The following is a 14,871-nucleotide window of genomic DNA, read 5'->3' as shown; positions in this document are numbered from 1 at the left end:
ATGAGGTCCGGATGGCTTTAATCACGAGAGAGGTCCTCGGTTGAAGCCACGATCTCTCTCTTTGGGACAGATGCACCTGTCTTCCTTCTGTTCTGAAATGAAGGCATCATAAAGATTCCTCATCCTTCCTTGAAGCATTCAACCCAGCCGACGTGTGGGGGACGTGCTGTGGTCCTTCACGCCGGCTCCCTGGCACCACGGCCACGTGGCGGTGGTTCTCACGCCCGGCCGCCGGCCGCCACGGTGGGCTGTGGGATAGCTTCGCTCTACACACCTGTTGCTGGGCTGTCGCTGTTTCCCCTCGTGCTCCTCACCCAGAGAAGGCTCGGCACGTTCACCCCCAAGCACTGTCCCCGCCTGCCCTTGTCCTGGAAGAGAAGTTAGCACAAGCGTAGTTCTGTCTTTTGTCCGTGATAAAATTGTCTACAAAGCCGCCTACATGTCTAAGGTTACCGGCCCCAGAAAAGGTTTTCACAAACAGGCTTTCCACATAAGCAATGTTGTTGTAAAATAACTTCTCTTTCTCTCTAGATGCTTGGAGAGTCCCGTTGAAAGTGTCGGCCGAGCTGCTAATGGTACGTTCAGTCTTTGGCCAAGTCACTTAGGCTGTCACTGTCTTATCAAAATGTAGGATTTGTGTTTGTCGGTTAAAAACTCCTTGAGTAATTTGTCCACGTAACAAATGAAGGTTGTATCTCCTCACCTGTCATAAAACATTTAGCCCTGGGTCCTTCCCTTCCGTAATTGGTGGTGGTTTCAGTCCTTGGTACTTCTATGCGGAGGAGCACTGTTGGCTTCCACGAGCCGTGTGGCTGCTGGAAAAAGCGAGAAGGGAGTAGGACAGACAGACATCTTATTTCCGTCTTGTGCACGGGCCGGGAGCCCTGACGGCAGCACCGGCAGCTCCCACGCACTCTGGGCTGCAGAGGAGACAGGAGTGGGGGCCTGGCCACGTCAGGGGAGGTGTCTGATTCTGTCCTTGGCTCAAGTTGGAATGCCGGTGACGGTCAGGAGACAAGCTGGGCTGTCCTCCAGGTGGGGCCGTCGGTCAGGTGTGATGGTGGGACACGAGTGGTGTTTTCGGGCTGTGTTTCCGTGGCACGTGTAAGTAATGCCACGCTGTAGGACCTGTTCCTGTCCCTGTCACTGCTGAGGCGCCTGCCACCGCGAGGACAGCCGTGGTTTCCTTGGTGGGGGCCGTGGAAGTTAAAGGTTCAGGGTTGGGTGCGTGTGACTGCGTGCGCTCTGCTGGATTTTTTCGCTGATGGACTTGCGGGTCATGTGGAGCTATGGAGGGAGGCTTTGTGTCCCATAAGCCGCCGAGGAGCGTGGTCTTGTCAGGATTACAAGAACACCTCGGCCTGTGCCCCGCTTTCTGACGATCTGCGGTGCTGTTTCCACGTCTAACGTCGTTAGAAGCCACTGATGTCTGTCCAGAGTGTTTCCTTCATCCTGATGATGTGATGACATGGTCACGTGGGGTGGTTCCTTTCGCTTAAACTCGCAATTGTGGTTTTAATGAAACCTGACCGGCTCTGACACCTGAGCAAAAGCAGATACTCTCCGGATTCATTTGGATGAGAGGGTCATGGTGGCCTCGAGGAGGATGAAGCTGGGAACGTGGTCCTCAGGGAAGACCTGTCCAGGCCCTGTACCGCAGACACCACCTTCCCTGTGGCTCCATGAGGGCGGTCACAGCAGCCCGGTCACCCTGCTTGCGTCCCCTGAGTGTTTCTTGCCGCTGCTGGTCCGTGGTGCTGGGAACACTTCCCAGCGCCTGCCGCCCGCTGAGAGCCAAGGGCTGCTGCTTGTCAGGGTGCTGGAGAGGGCCCCTGAGCCTGGCCCCAAGTCTGACGGGGCGCATGGGTCCCCGGCGTCGCCCGCGCACACGCTGACTTGCGTGGGGGCCGTCTACACCTGGCAGCAGTGGTTAGAAAGCGGTCAGGAGGGGCTTCAGGCCGTAAACCGCGGCGCGTCTCCGGAAGCAGCTGCGGGAACGCGCTCCACTGCGGGAAGCGCCACGGGCCGCCCAGTGAGCGTCCTGCGCCGCATACGGCCAGCGGCCCTGCCTGAGGGGCCGTCGGCTTCTAGGGGATGTGACCGCAGGGACCGTGTTCCCCACAGTCCACACTGGGACACGAGGCTACATGCATGAAGTGGAAACCGCCGCGCGGTGTTGAAGCTGGAGGATGGCCTGCGGGGCGCGGGGAGGGAGGACGGGGACGCCCCGGGGGCCTGAGGGTTTGGAGGGCCTGGAAGGCGGGTGGCGAGCCGCACAGCGGCGTCTGGAGCGCGCCTGCTGCCGGCAGGCGGCTCTTGTTGGGGTCCCGGGCAGGTGCTGGTGTCCCCGCAGCGTGGCCGTCGCAGGAGCGCTGGCTTTTCCCTGCGCGGATTGCCCGGGGCGCCCGGTCACGGGCCAGGGAGCTAAGCGCGTAACCAACCCTTCGCTTGCAGGGCGTGCGGCTGCCTCCCAAGCCGAAAGCGAGCGACGCGACGGCCCCCCCTTCCTCCAAGAGAGCCAGGTACGGCCGCCCCGCGCCTGCCGCGCTCGGCCCTCGGCACGTCCGGGGAGCCGGGTTCGGAGCATTTCCGCAGTAAATGAGATGTGCTTATTGCCTCGCAACTTTGTCGTGCTTTGTTTCTGTCTTGTTGCTGGACTTAAAAGTGAAAGGCAAGTGTTTTTTTTTTTTTAATTAAAAAAATAAAATAAGTAAATAAAATAATAAATAAAATAATAATTAATAAATATATAAATAATAAATAATAAGTAATAAGTAATAAATAAGTAAAATAAATAAATAAAAATAAATAAAAAAATAAGCTGTTTTTTTTTAATTTAAAAAAAACAGCTGTATTTTTTTTAGTTTTGTTTTTTTACGCAAAACCTTATCGGAAGCTCGTGGGGCGCAGCTGCTGTGGCGGAGCGTGTGGGGAGCCCGGCGGGGCGGGCTGGGGCCGAGCCCTCCGTGGGAGGGCGTGTGCAGGGGCTCGGGGCTCCTGTGCTAAAGACCGGCTCGGCCGGCTTTGGGCAACAGTGGTGTCCTAGCTGTCACTGGATGAGTCAGGCACAGCGGATGCAGGATGAGCCGGGAGCTTGCTGCTTCACCCGGGCGTCTTCCAAAGCCCTTATTTCCCAGCTGGACGTGGGAACCACAGTTGACCTGCTCGGGCTGTCCCCTGCGGTCACCAGCTTCCCCTAGTCTCTCCCCTGCTCCGCGTCCTGCCCGTTCCACCCCCACATCACAGTGTGTGAGTCACAGAAGGATTCGGTAACGTCCCGATTGTGTGACTATATCTAATAGGGCAAGAGCATGAGCAGTGGTGGGACCGTGGGTGTGGATGGGGAGAGGATCTCAAGCAGACTCCGTGCCCGGTGCCAAGCCTGGCTCAGGGCTTGATCTCATGGCCCTGAGATCAAGAATTGGTTGCTAAGTGGTGCCTGGGTGGCTCAGTGGGTTAAAGCCTCTGCCTTCGGCTCAGGTCATGATCCCAGGGTCCTGGAATCAAGCCCCGCATCGGGCTCTCTGCTCAGCGGGGAGCCTGCTTCCTCCTCTCTCTCTGCCTGCCTCTCTGCCTACTTGTGATCTCTGTCTGTCAAATAAATAAAATCTTAAAAAAAAAAAAAAGAATTGGATGCTAAAACAATTACCAGTTACAGTTACCAGTGCCCCTATGATCATTTTTAAAATCGTCATATAAATGCCCCAAATGAACCTTAAAAACTATTTTACGTAGACGGTCTCAAATATAAGGTAAAAATGGAACTCGAAAATTTTAAGGATAAGTGAAAGACTGAGTGATTTAATTTAAAAGGTGTGCTTAAGTCCGATAGCTTGTTTTGAGCCTCTGGTATATGTAAGACAGGGCAGAGGGCCTGCGAGAGGCTGCAGCTCCCGGGACGCCCCCTCAGTGGCTGACGCACACCCAGAACAGGTCCTTGGCAGAACCATGGAGACAGGAGTTGAGAACATTTGTAATTGGGAGGGGGAGGGGGTCAGTGGGTTACTTTCCTTGGAGGCACCGTGCACAGTCTTTTTTGGAGACCGTGGAAGATGTGGGAAAGACAGGACAGGTGCCTCCCATTCTCCCTGATGGAAAAATCCCAACACACTTGAAGCTCCCAACAGTTGTTAAAATAAAAATGATCTTTAGCAAACAAGGGGTTTTAGTAGTTAAAAGTGAACAAAGTCAGCTTTGTGTTTTCTGTATTCATTTTACAGAATCGAAGATATACCACCTCCCACCAAAAAGTTAACACCAGAATTGACCCCTTTTGTGCTTTTCACTGGGTTTGAGCCTGTCCAAGTTCAACAGTATATTAAGGTAAAATTATATTCTCCTTTCTGTAAGGATATTTAGCCCTGTGCCTTCCTGTATATATTTGCTTTAGGGTAGCAGTTAATTAAAATAACATTGAGTCAGGAATGTCCTAACGGTCTTAATAGCATATACTTATGAAGTAGTTATAGTAGTTTTTACAGTAATAAGTAGTCGTTAAATTGCTGAGGGTTTTTCACCTTGTTCTGTGCTTTCTACATTTGGTTTTATACGTAGACGCTTGCTTTCTTAGTAGGACTCTGGTGATTAGCCCGAGACCCATTTTTATAGCCGCGGGGCAGGAGCAAGCCTGCTCGAAGGCCATCGTCCTAGAAACGCCCGGCTTAGCCCCTCTGCGTCTCCCACTGAAGCTCCACCTGGGGGAGGCTCAGGGAATAACGTCCTTGGATAGGAAGTAGGGACATGACCTCGGACACACGTCCTGGGCCGTGGGGGTGGGGTGCAGTGAAAAGTTTGTGACTGTCATGTTGGATTCGTCCATTGTGCTTTTCATTGTTTTTAAGGAAAAGAAACTGTTACAGATGGTATTCTAAGATCAGTACAATTTAATTTTTTGTGTTTACGATTGAGCGTAGACCCTCAGTGTTTTCCACGTGCTCGCATTTCCTCGGTCACGTCTCTGCTGGGACTCTTTGAAACCAGAGACTGTAGGTCACCGTGCTTCACGCACCCCCCCATGTCAGCTGCGGGTCTGAGATGCGCTGCCTGGTGCTCGGGGACTTTATTGGTAGGGAGGTGGCGTCTGTGGCCATGATGACAGCCGTGGGTGCTGTCCGTGCCGCGCTGTCACGGGACCGTTGAGGCCGCACTCATCGCTGCCCTGTGCTCCTCCCTTCAGAAGCTCTACATCCTGGGGGGCGAGGTCGCCGAGTCCGCGCAGAAGTGCACGCACCTCATCGCCAGCAAAGTGACGCGCACGGTCAAGTTCCTGACGGCCATCTCCGTGGTGAAGCACATCGTGACCCCGGAGTGGCTGGAGGAGTGCTTCAAGTGTCAGAAGTTTATCGGTATGTGCTGGCGTCGCGCCCCTTGCGTTTCCTGCTACACACAGACCTTCTTTTCCCTGGAGTTTGTCCGTTTTCGTCCCAGCAAACACCAGTTCGCTATTTTACTCCTGACGACTCACCATTAAATTCATGAATTTCTTCCACGTTCCAGCGAGTCCATGGCTGTTCTTGTGTCATGCTACGAAGTAGAAGGTTCGGTCATTCAGGCAGTGCTAGGGGAAGATAAGCTCCCTGCCATCGCTTTGCTGGGTGCTGACCCGTGTATTTTGTTTGGAAACCGGGTATAGAAGGCAGCCCCCACGGGCAGTGGTGTCCATGATGGTCCCGGCCTGGGTTTGATGGCAGGTTCCGTCGGAGGGATGGGGTCCGCCTCCCCTTGCCGGCCTCCCGTCGTTCAGAGCCCCAGGAGTGAATTCCTTCTGGGCAGTCAGGAGAGGTTTGTCTCTTAGTTTACCCAAGTGTATTTAGAACTTGCTACATAGGGAGCGAATATGAACTCCAGACCATTTCTCCATGAAGCTTTATGGCCACAGTTCATTTGTGCCCTCGTTAGCGTCAGGAGCAGCGGCACTGTCCTCTGTGTGTGAGCCTTCCCAGCCCACTGGAACCCGCTTCCTCAGCCCTTACCTGTCCGCTGGAGCAGGAGAAAGGAGCTTGGTCCCATGACAAGCGTCACCACAATCTGTTTAGTTTCTTGTTTTGGTCTTTAAGCCCCAAGCGCAGTGGCGCTAAGGCTTAACTCCCGGGCTCGTGCAGCAGCGGCAGCAGTTACCAGCCTCTGCGTACGGGACACGCACACACGCTCTCCCTCTCTCTCTCACACTCGTGTTACCCTGCCAGCCATGTGCCCGGGGTCCTGCAGCCCCCTGGCCGCCACCCCTGGAGCGGTAGGACGATACGGACCCACCGGACCCACAGAGACCCTCCGGGTCCCCACCAGCCTGGTGCTGTTCTGACCCGTGAAACTAACAGTATTTGTCCTGAGCAGGGCAAGTGCTTGTTCACGTTACATTGAGGCATTTCCGGTCTATATTTAAACCTGGTTCAATCTTTAGTGTAAAACAGTAAAGAGTATGTATATTTTAAATTCCTGTAGTCTGATATACAGACGAGAAATTAGGATCCAGAAGAATAAGTTATCTTAAGACTCTTAGGTTTGTTGTTTATAGCAAAGCGAGAACCACACTTCAAATTCCATGATGCTGTCTCCAGGTCAGTCATAAGGAAAGAATCCTTTACCTGAAGATCAGTAACAAATCCTCAGCTATAATAGTGTAGCCGATTCTCGTTATTCATGGTAACTATGCTCTGCAGCGCAGCCACAGACCCCAGATTCGGGAGCACCGAGCCATCACTCCCAGAGGAAACTTAGGGCTGGGTTCCCGCAAGCCCCGGTCACGTTTTGATCAGCGGGTCAACACCTGCCCTCGTGGGCTCCGTAAAACCTTGTTGGCCGTGTGCCCCTGTTTAAAGACGCAGTTAAGACCTATTCTTGGCTCCTTCCCCCCGATGGCCTGGGCAGCCCTGCCGTAGCTGAGCCCGAACGGAGCCATCGTATTTCGTGCTTTGTCCACACAGCAAGACGACCTCCTCCCTGGGGGGCCTGCAGCGCCACGCTCTGTGCCGGGGCCGTGAAACTACAGTCACCAACAAAAAGCAGGAAAATGTGAACAAATTAACGCTAAGTAGACCTCAGAAAGGAAACTTCTTTATGGTCTAGAGCATCGCCTTCTGGGGACAGGCGTGTCTGGGGGCTACGTGTCATCGTGGCCGCAGAAACACCGCGAGCACTGACATGAGGTTACAGATACTTCGTACCAAGTAGGCAAATTCACAAATATGGAACCCACAAATAACGAGGATGACTCTAGTAACAGAGAGTTTTTCAAATGAAATTAATTTTTTTGTTCTTAAAAGATGTTAATGAGATACGAAACCTGATGGTGTAGGCCAAAGAACAAAGCTGTAGAAACAATTCCCATAAACTCACATATTAGCTCCCAATTTTGTAGACAAGCCGTAAAATTTAGAAGTGACAGTCTGTTCTGTTCCTTCACTGAAGTTTAAGTTGCTTAATTTACCAACTGTACCCGTTTGGGAGATAGGATTCTTTTATCCGTTTACAAAGTTTACAGCAGTCCACATTTCATGAAGTTTTGGCCGACTGACTTTCACTTGTGTGGCGTAACTGTTGACCTCTGAGGGGTAGAAGGTAGTTCAGTCGCTTGTAAACACTTACTGTGTATTAGTGCTAAACATTTGTACATTTCCTATCCCATCCCCCAAGTATCAGGATGTACGAGTGTTTGCAGGTCACAGTCGTTGCCTTCTCGGAGTCTTGTCGCTGGAGCCCGCCGTCCGTGCCGTTTCACAGCGGCTTCTCGCGCTCAGTGAGATGCATCTGCGTGTTCCCCCGTCCCTTCACGGCTTCGTAGCTCGTTTCTTTGTGGCACTGAGCGTGGACCACAGTTGATCTGTTCGCCGACGGAAGTTTTGACAATTATGAATACAGCCGCTGCCGTCATTCTCGTATAGCTTTTGTGGGGCTATGACTTTGAGTCGGTACCAAGGGGTGTGACTGCTGGATCATGTGGTAAGAGTACGGTTCGTTTGGTAAGAAACCGCAGCCATCTTCCACGTTAGCTGCCCCAGTTTGCATTCCTGCCGGAGATGAAGGACAGTTCCCGTCGCTCCGCATCCTTGCTTGCGTTTGGTGGTGTCGGTGTGTTGGGTTTTTGCCATTTTAATAGTTGTGCAGCGGTTACCTCATTGTGTTGTAATTTGCAGTGCAGTAACGACTTAGGACAGGGAGCATCTTTCCATGCGCGTATCTGCCGTCTCTGTATCTTCTCTGGTGACACGTCTATCCAGAGTTTTTGCCCGTTTTTTAAATTGAGTTGTTTTCTTATTGTTGCGTCTCAGGAGTTCTTTGTATATTTTGGACAGCGGTCCTGAGTCAGTTGTGTCTTTCCAACTGTTTTCTCCCCGTCTGTGGCTTGTCTTTTCATCCTCTTGACATCATTGTCCCAGAACACAAGTTTTGATTTTAACGGAGTCCAGCTGATCCTTTATTTCTTCCGTAGATCATGCCTTTGGTGTTGTATCTAAGGTCACTGCCATACTCAGGGTCATCTAGATTTTCTCCTGTGTTCTAGGAGTTTTATAGTGTTATACTCTAAAATCTTGATTTTTGTGAAGGGTGTAGAGTCTGTGTCTGGATTCCCAGGTTCGTTTCCTGCACGTGGACATCCAGCTGTTGAAAAGCTGATCTTTGCTCAGTCGTATCGCCTTTTCCTTTGTTAAAGACCAGTTTATGTTGTTGATGCGGGCCTGTTTCTGGGGTTTCCTGATCGATTCTTTTGCTGCTGCCACGCGGTATTGACTCCTTGGGCGTCGAGGTGGGCTTGGCAAGCAGCCTTCCGCCTCGCTCTTGCCCTTGAGTGCTGAGTTGGCTTCTCCAGCCGTTTGCCCTCCGTGTCAGCCTCAGGATCAGTTTGTTGGTATATGCAAATCACTTACTTAATGATTTTATTTCTTTATTCGAGAGAGTGTGCATGCAAGAGAAGGAGAGACAGAGAGCACGAGCGGGGGGAGCAGCAGGCAGAGGGAGAAGCAGGCTTCCCGCTGAGTAAGGAGCCCGATGCAGGACTCAGTCCCAGGACCCTGAGATCATGATCTGAGCCGAAGACAGAGGCTTTAACCCACTGAGCCTCCCAGGCACCCCAAATCATTGATTTTTAATAAACATTTAAAGATATTTTGTTTTACCAAAAGTTGACACTTTGGGATTATTTTTTTAATTTCTCAAGAAGAATATTGACCTTACTTGGGTGGTTTGTAGTAGGGTCTGAAGTTTTGCTTTCAGAGTCATTTCTTCGTTTTACCCGTCTTTTAACATTGTATAAACATACTTTATAAACATAGTTTATACATAGTTGGTTTTTGATTTAAAAAAAATAACATAGTTGGCTTTGGTTTTAAAAAATCTTATTTATTTGAAACAATCACTAAGCTACCAAACAGTTGCAAGTATAGTATAAATGGCTGGTTTCTCGTGACCCTCGGAAGAGCACACCGCCACAGTGCTGCACCGTCATCCCCAACACCTTGACCCGTGTTACCCACGGAGAAGGCCGTCCTGCCCGGTGGCCACAGTACAGCCCTGAGTCCGGTCCACGGCCATTCAGTCAGCTCTGCTTGGCTGTCCCTGCGGTGTCCCTCAAATCCAGCGGGTCCGGGTCGGAACCGTGCACACGGTCGCCACGTCTCGGTGTTCCTTGTCACTTCGGTTGGTTGGTCGATAGAGGGTCCCTCTGTGGCGCACACCAGCTGCTCCCCCTGATTGCGGGCAGGGCCGCCCCACGCAGCGTCGGCCTTTGCAGCACTCCTGCTGGGGCTTGTGCTGTTCTGCTGTAGGACTCCTGGGTCCCTGTGATCCCGGGTGCAGGTGCCGTCTGTGGGCCTTCTCTGTGCAGTATGTCATTTATGGGGAAGTACGTTGAAACGGTGCCGGTATTACTGTTCATTTGATTTCCTGTTTCCTGGTGTGGACTCCTTTTCAAATTTTATTCTGTGGGTTGTTACCGTGCTGTCTTTGATGTCCAGTGAGAGCCACTCCGGCTGGCTTCAGGGCCCTGTGGTCTGTCCCCTTGCTCTTTGAGCACTTCCTGGCTTTTGGCCCAAGGAGGTTCTAGGCTCACGTCATGCTCTGCGGCCCTGCGTTGGTCTGGTTGGGTTTTGAGATTGGAGCGCGGAACCCAGGGTAGCGTCTCCTGTGCCCGGGCCGTCGGAGCTGCTGCTGCTCTCGGGTCGCTGCTCCGGCGGGGGCGCTGGCTGCTACCCGCTCACCCGTCACCAGGTCCTGGGAAGGCACAGCCGCCTCGCTGGTTGCCCTGGACACTTGCATCTGATATGTCGTGTGTGGCCGCACTTTTGTTCATTTTGGACTTTTCCAATTCTCAGACCTTGTCTTCTTCCACCTGAAACAGTGTAGCCGCTTCATCTGATTGGCGGATCAGCTGACTCTCCTGGTTAGTCATTTGTCTCTTTTCCGATCGGACTGTTCTTGGTCGGGGTCAGGCCACTGGCTGGTGAGCGGAGAGCGGCTTCTCCAGGTGTGAAGCCTCATTGCTTTATGAACAGGACCTCAGGCAGAAACCGCGCAGCCTGCAAGTCTGGCGTGTGTCGTCTTGCTCCCCCCACCCCTTCCCTGGGCCGCACTTTGGGCGACTGTGTCATCAGAGCTCGCTGTGTTACGCGACCTGGTTGTTACTATGACATGAGGAAGAAATGCTTTCCTGAGCATGGGCCGTTGATAAGAAACCTAAAACATGTTGTGATCTTTGACTTCTGGTAAATTGGACGTTTCTTAATGTTATTGTAAGAACTCTGAAAGACAGAGTTCTCCTACATCCTCAAGATTTGGTGAAACTATTCCTTGTAAATTGCTGTCCGCTTTCATATATTTAAAAGGAATCTGTTAGATCTGCGCAATTTATTACCAGCTCCCTGAGTCTAACGAGGCCTGCGGGCGTCACATACACATTGGGTGTGATGTGGGTTCTGAGCTGGTCCCCCTGGGCCTGAGTTCTCCTTCAGGATCTGTGAACTCGCTGAACCCATGTGGAATGGGTGGGGCAGTGGAAGAGGGTCCCCAGCTGTCAGTCCATTTGTTTTCAGGAGCGTATGACCCAGGAGGCGAAGATACACTGTGGAGAAGGACGTCTGTCTGTCATGTTGTCTGGCTGTTTTCAGGGAAGGGTGAATGAAACAAAATAGCGGAGATTTCCGTGCTCAGCGGTTTCCCAGGGAGGGGTGAGCCGCGAGCGACATGCCCTTGACCTGCTGCCGGGAGACCTCGGGGGCGGACCCCGTGCCTGGTCCCCCGTGCGTCTGCACTGTTCTGAGCCGCGGCTCTGTTTTCCAGACGAGCAGAACTACGCGCTCCGGGACGCGGAGGCCGAGGTGCTGTTCTCCTTCAGTCTGGAGGAGTCCCTGAAGCGGGCGCGCGCCTCCCCGCTCTTCAAGGTAAAGGCTGGTCACCGGCGCCCCCGCGGACGCCCCCCACAGGGCACAGCGGCGGAGGGGCCCGCACGTTCCCGGCCCCGGCAGGCTGGTCCTCCTCCTGGGACTCGTTCCTGGGGGCCCCTGCCGGAGGCCCAGCGCGCCGCGGGAGCGCCGCTCTCCGTGTCCGTGGACACGCGCAGGACGAGGCAGGCTGCCCGCGCTGCGCTCATGAAGGACCGAATTAGCAAGAGACGTTTAGGTTGATTTTTCTTTTTAAAAATCCTTGGTACTTCACAATCTTCTCATTGAATGTGTACTCAGCTGGAGAATGAAGATTCTTGGAAAGAGAGTAATTGAACGTGCCTAACTAAGACCAAAAATTTTTAAATATTTGTTAGATAAGATACTTAGAACAGCTTGAAAATTTTTTTTTGTATTGATCTGTGTTTACTCTCTTCAGGGAACCAGCTTAGGAACGAGAATGGGAATGTTCAGATGTATCTTAACCTAAAATAGTCTTGAGTTTTCTGAATGTCTTATGCGTGGTTTAAAACACGGTAGTATTGAGGTCAGAGAACAGCTGTTAGAAAGGTGCGTCTCAGCCGTCGGAGCCGAGATCGCACGGTCTCGAGCGAGGGCCACACAGGTGCCCGGTCGCCTCTCGCCTGCGCCTGGAGGTGGACGGCATAGTGTTCTCGCTGACCCCACAGAGTCCCTCGTGTCTCTCAGGACAGAGGCCCAGTTCCTTTGGCCCCTCCCAGGCCTTACCTGCCCTGGCGGGACGCTCCAGCTAGCTCAGACGGGCACCCTGGCTCCGGGCCCACGTCAGGTGGTTGACCGGCAGGGGCGGGGACTTCCGTAATGTCATGGGATTATACATTTGGTCAAAAATCGCAGTAGAATTCATGAAAAATTACCCTAAAATTTCAGAGCAGTTAAAAATGTGCTATCTTTATTTTTAGGCAAAATATTTTTACATCACACCTGGAATCTGCCCAAGTCTGTCCACCATGAAGGCGATCGTGGAGTGTGCAGGAGGACGAGTGCTGTCGAAGCAGCCGTCCTTCCGCAAGCTCGTGGAGCACAAGCAGAACAAGGTGGGGAGAGGGCAGGCGGGCCGCTGACGCGCCACTGTGCCCCGAGCGAGTCCTTGTTCAATAACCGATAAACTCTTTCTTTTCCTTAGAGTTTGTCAGAAATAATTTTAATATCCTGTGAAAATGACCTTCACTTATGTCGAGAATACTTTGCCAGAGGAATAGGTAAGTCTCGCCGCGCTTGCCCGTGATGCGCGCGTGGGCACGGCAGCACGACCGCGCTCACGGGGCTCGTCCATCTCTTCCAGACGTGCACAACGCGGAGTTTGTTCTGACGGGCGTGCTCACCCAGACCCTGGACTACGAATCATATCCTTTGGGCAAGCAGCTCCCTCCGCCCGCGGAGTCGTACGTATTCCGCGTACGTGCCCGACTTAGTGATTCGTGCAGACCCCGTGCTATAAGGATTTTCTTTATGTGTTTGTACGTACTTTTCCAGATTTTTAAGAAATACCTGTAAACGCCTGTTCTGTGCTCCTTTTACTTTGAGAAAGAAGAGCCACTTTAACAGTTAGGTGGGTGTCCTCTCAGGGGCCTTTTCCCCACCTAGAGACAGAAGGAGACGGATTAATTTGGCCCCAGAGGATGGGTCAGAACTGCAGGGGTTGGCAGGTTCGGGCGGGTGGTGGGGGGCGGCCTCCCGGACGGTCCGTGCTTTATCGGCCGTGACCGGGCCAGAGACGCGTGCCAGGTCCTGCTATCGTGGAGAGCACAGGACGGACTAGTTTACGCGGGAGAGAAAAAGGGCACCACGGTGCTCACTTACCTAGACTGGGCGCTCTGGAAGGGGTGTGAGTTCGCGCTGTGTTTGACACGTTTTTTCCTCAACGAGCCTACATATAAATTTAACTGATGGCATCGCCACTACGACTGGAGCCCTGGGACGACGACCGGTGGCGCCCACTGTGCGGCGGACCAGGCCGCGCTCCCCTTCGGAGGCTCGTGTTCTCCAGCGGCTGCAGGACCCAGGCATTTTAAAGCAGGAGAACAAATATAATAAATACTGTGCATCTTATTAAGATGTGTAATTTTATTCCGAGGAAACATAAATTATGTTTTGTATTATATGAATTTATGAGCCCACATTAGGTTTTATGATTCATTTGCCAGGTTTTTAAATGTTTTCACAACACTTAACAGAACTTCGGCTATAAATAAAATGGTGTAAATAAAGACCTTGCTATCTCTAAATTATGAATGTTAAAGATTTGAAACGTTTTGTACTTTGATTATTTTTTTTCTTATACTCTTTTCTTTTATATTGAGATCTTGCCCACATTTGAAATAAATGTACTTTTGAACTTAGAACTGAGTGATCCTTTACTTTGTGCATAATGTATAGGATTTACATCAAACTGGATCACGTTTTAAGTAATTTCAAGGCCAAACAGGATTTCTGGATGGCAGCCATCCTCTGCCAGCGGCATAAACGCCCCAGCAGCGGGCCGGCCGCCGCCGCAGCAGCGCACCCCCCGGTCAGAACCTGGAGACCCGCGTCCGTCCCGCTCCGATCCAGACCCTGTGCTCCGCCACTTCCTGCTGGATTGACTCGGAGGCCGCGGTCCCAGGATGGTCAGGGCTGCTGTCACTGCTCATCGGGTGTTCCCGAAACACCGAATTTGCTTCCATAACAATTTCTGAAATGTCTTCCCTAGAAACAGTTGAAACCGTTGGGACCCAGGCGATAATTCCTGAACTGCACAGTCTCTCAGTTTAATTCCCGAGTACGGTTCAGGTGCCGCACATGCACTAAAGACGCAAGTACAGAACCGTGTTATGGGAACGGTCACTGTTCCTGGAGGGCTTTGTGACAGCCCTCCCCCATCCCCCACCCCCCACCCCCGCCCCAAGACATCACTTCAGGTGTCCCTCCCAGCTCTGCTGGGGTCGGACCACGTGCAGCTCTTTGACCAAGAGGGAAGGCAATCTCCCCACACTTCACAGCTGAAAGGGTCCGTGTCCAGCCCTGACCTCGCGTGGGAGTTCCTGGTGAGCCGCCCCATTACCGTGTGGGCACAGCTCCAGGCTCACTCAGCCCAAAGTGACATATTTTATTGGCTGCCAGAAGTACTTCTCTTGAGCTCTTTGACGTTTACCCTAAGAGCACTTGTTCTCAGATGTACTGTATTCTGGCATTTCCTTGTATTTTTAACAAATTGTACCTCAAAACGTGTCCACTTTGAAGCTTATCATTTTATACCGAAGCAGACTTAGACACACCCGTGGACTTGACGGCTGCACGTACCACAGATGGCATCAGTGTTGCTCCGACATAGCTCAGGCTCTGCAAGATCCTGGAAAGGAAGAAGAGTTCCGTAGTTTTGAGAACACAGTTTCGATCGCGGAGTATTCAGATGCCGCCCTGTGGCTCACAGCCTTGCCGGAGAGTGAAGGCGCGGACGGAAGAGCTGGGCCTGTGCGGG

The 14,871-nt window shown here is 52.2% G+C and overlaps 1 protein-coding gene across 2 annotated transcripts in view; it reads left to right on the top strand.

Moving 5' to 3' along the window:
- PAXIP1 (PAX interacting protein 1) overlaps positions 1 to 13,754 on the top strand; it is a 49,136-nt gene extending 35,382 nt beyond the window's left edge. Inside the window, exons 13-21 of one of the 2 annotated variants that reach the window (XM_080818937.1) lie at positions 532 to 575; positions 2,455 to 2,522; positions 4,221 to 4,323; positions 5,177 to 5,345; positions 11,272 to 11,372; positions 12,314 to 12,448; positions 12,538 to 12,613; positions 12,697 to 12,757; positions 13,286 to 13,754. In XM_080818937.1, the coding sequence (XP_080675063.1) occupies positions 532 to 575; positions 2,455 to 2,522; positions 4,221 to 4,323; positions 5,177 to 5,345; positions 11,272 to 11,372; positions 12,314 to 12,448; positions 12,538 to 12,613; positions 12,697 to 12,757; positions 13,286 to 13,301 (773 nt within the window). In that variant the 3' untranslated portion in view covers positions 13,302 to 13,754. Of the gene's footprint in view, positions 1 to 531; positions 576 to 2,454; positions 2,523 to 4,220; positions 4,324 to 5,176; positions 5,346 to 11,271; positions 11,373 to 12,313; positions 12,449 to 12,537; positions 12,614 to 12,696; positions 12,762 to 13,285 lie in introns of both variants that reach the window. The other variant, XM_080818938.1, reaches the window with a different exon arrangement.
- Positions 13,755 to 14,871: the final 1,117 nt, after the last annotated feature.

The sequence above is a fragment of the Martes martes genome (assembly GCF_963455335.1).
Source record: "Martes martes genome assembly, chromosome: 11".
Taxonomy (NCBI): Eukaryota; Metazoa; Chordata; class Mammalia; order Carnivora; family Mustelidae; genus Martes; species Martes martes.
Note: the sequence above shows the minus strand (reverse complement) of the source record. Positions and strands in the feature narration are given on the sequence as shown.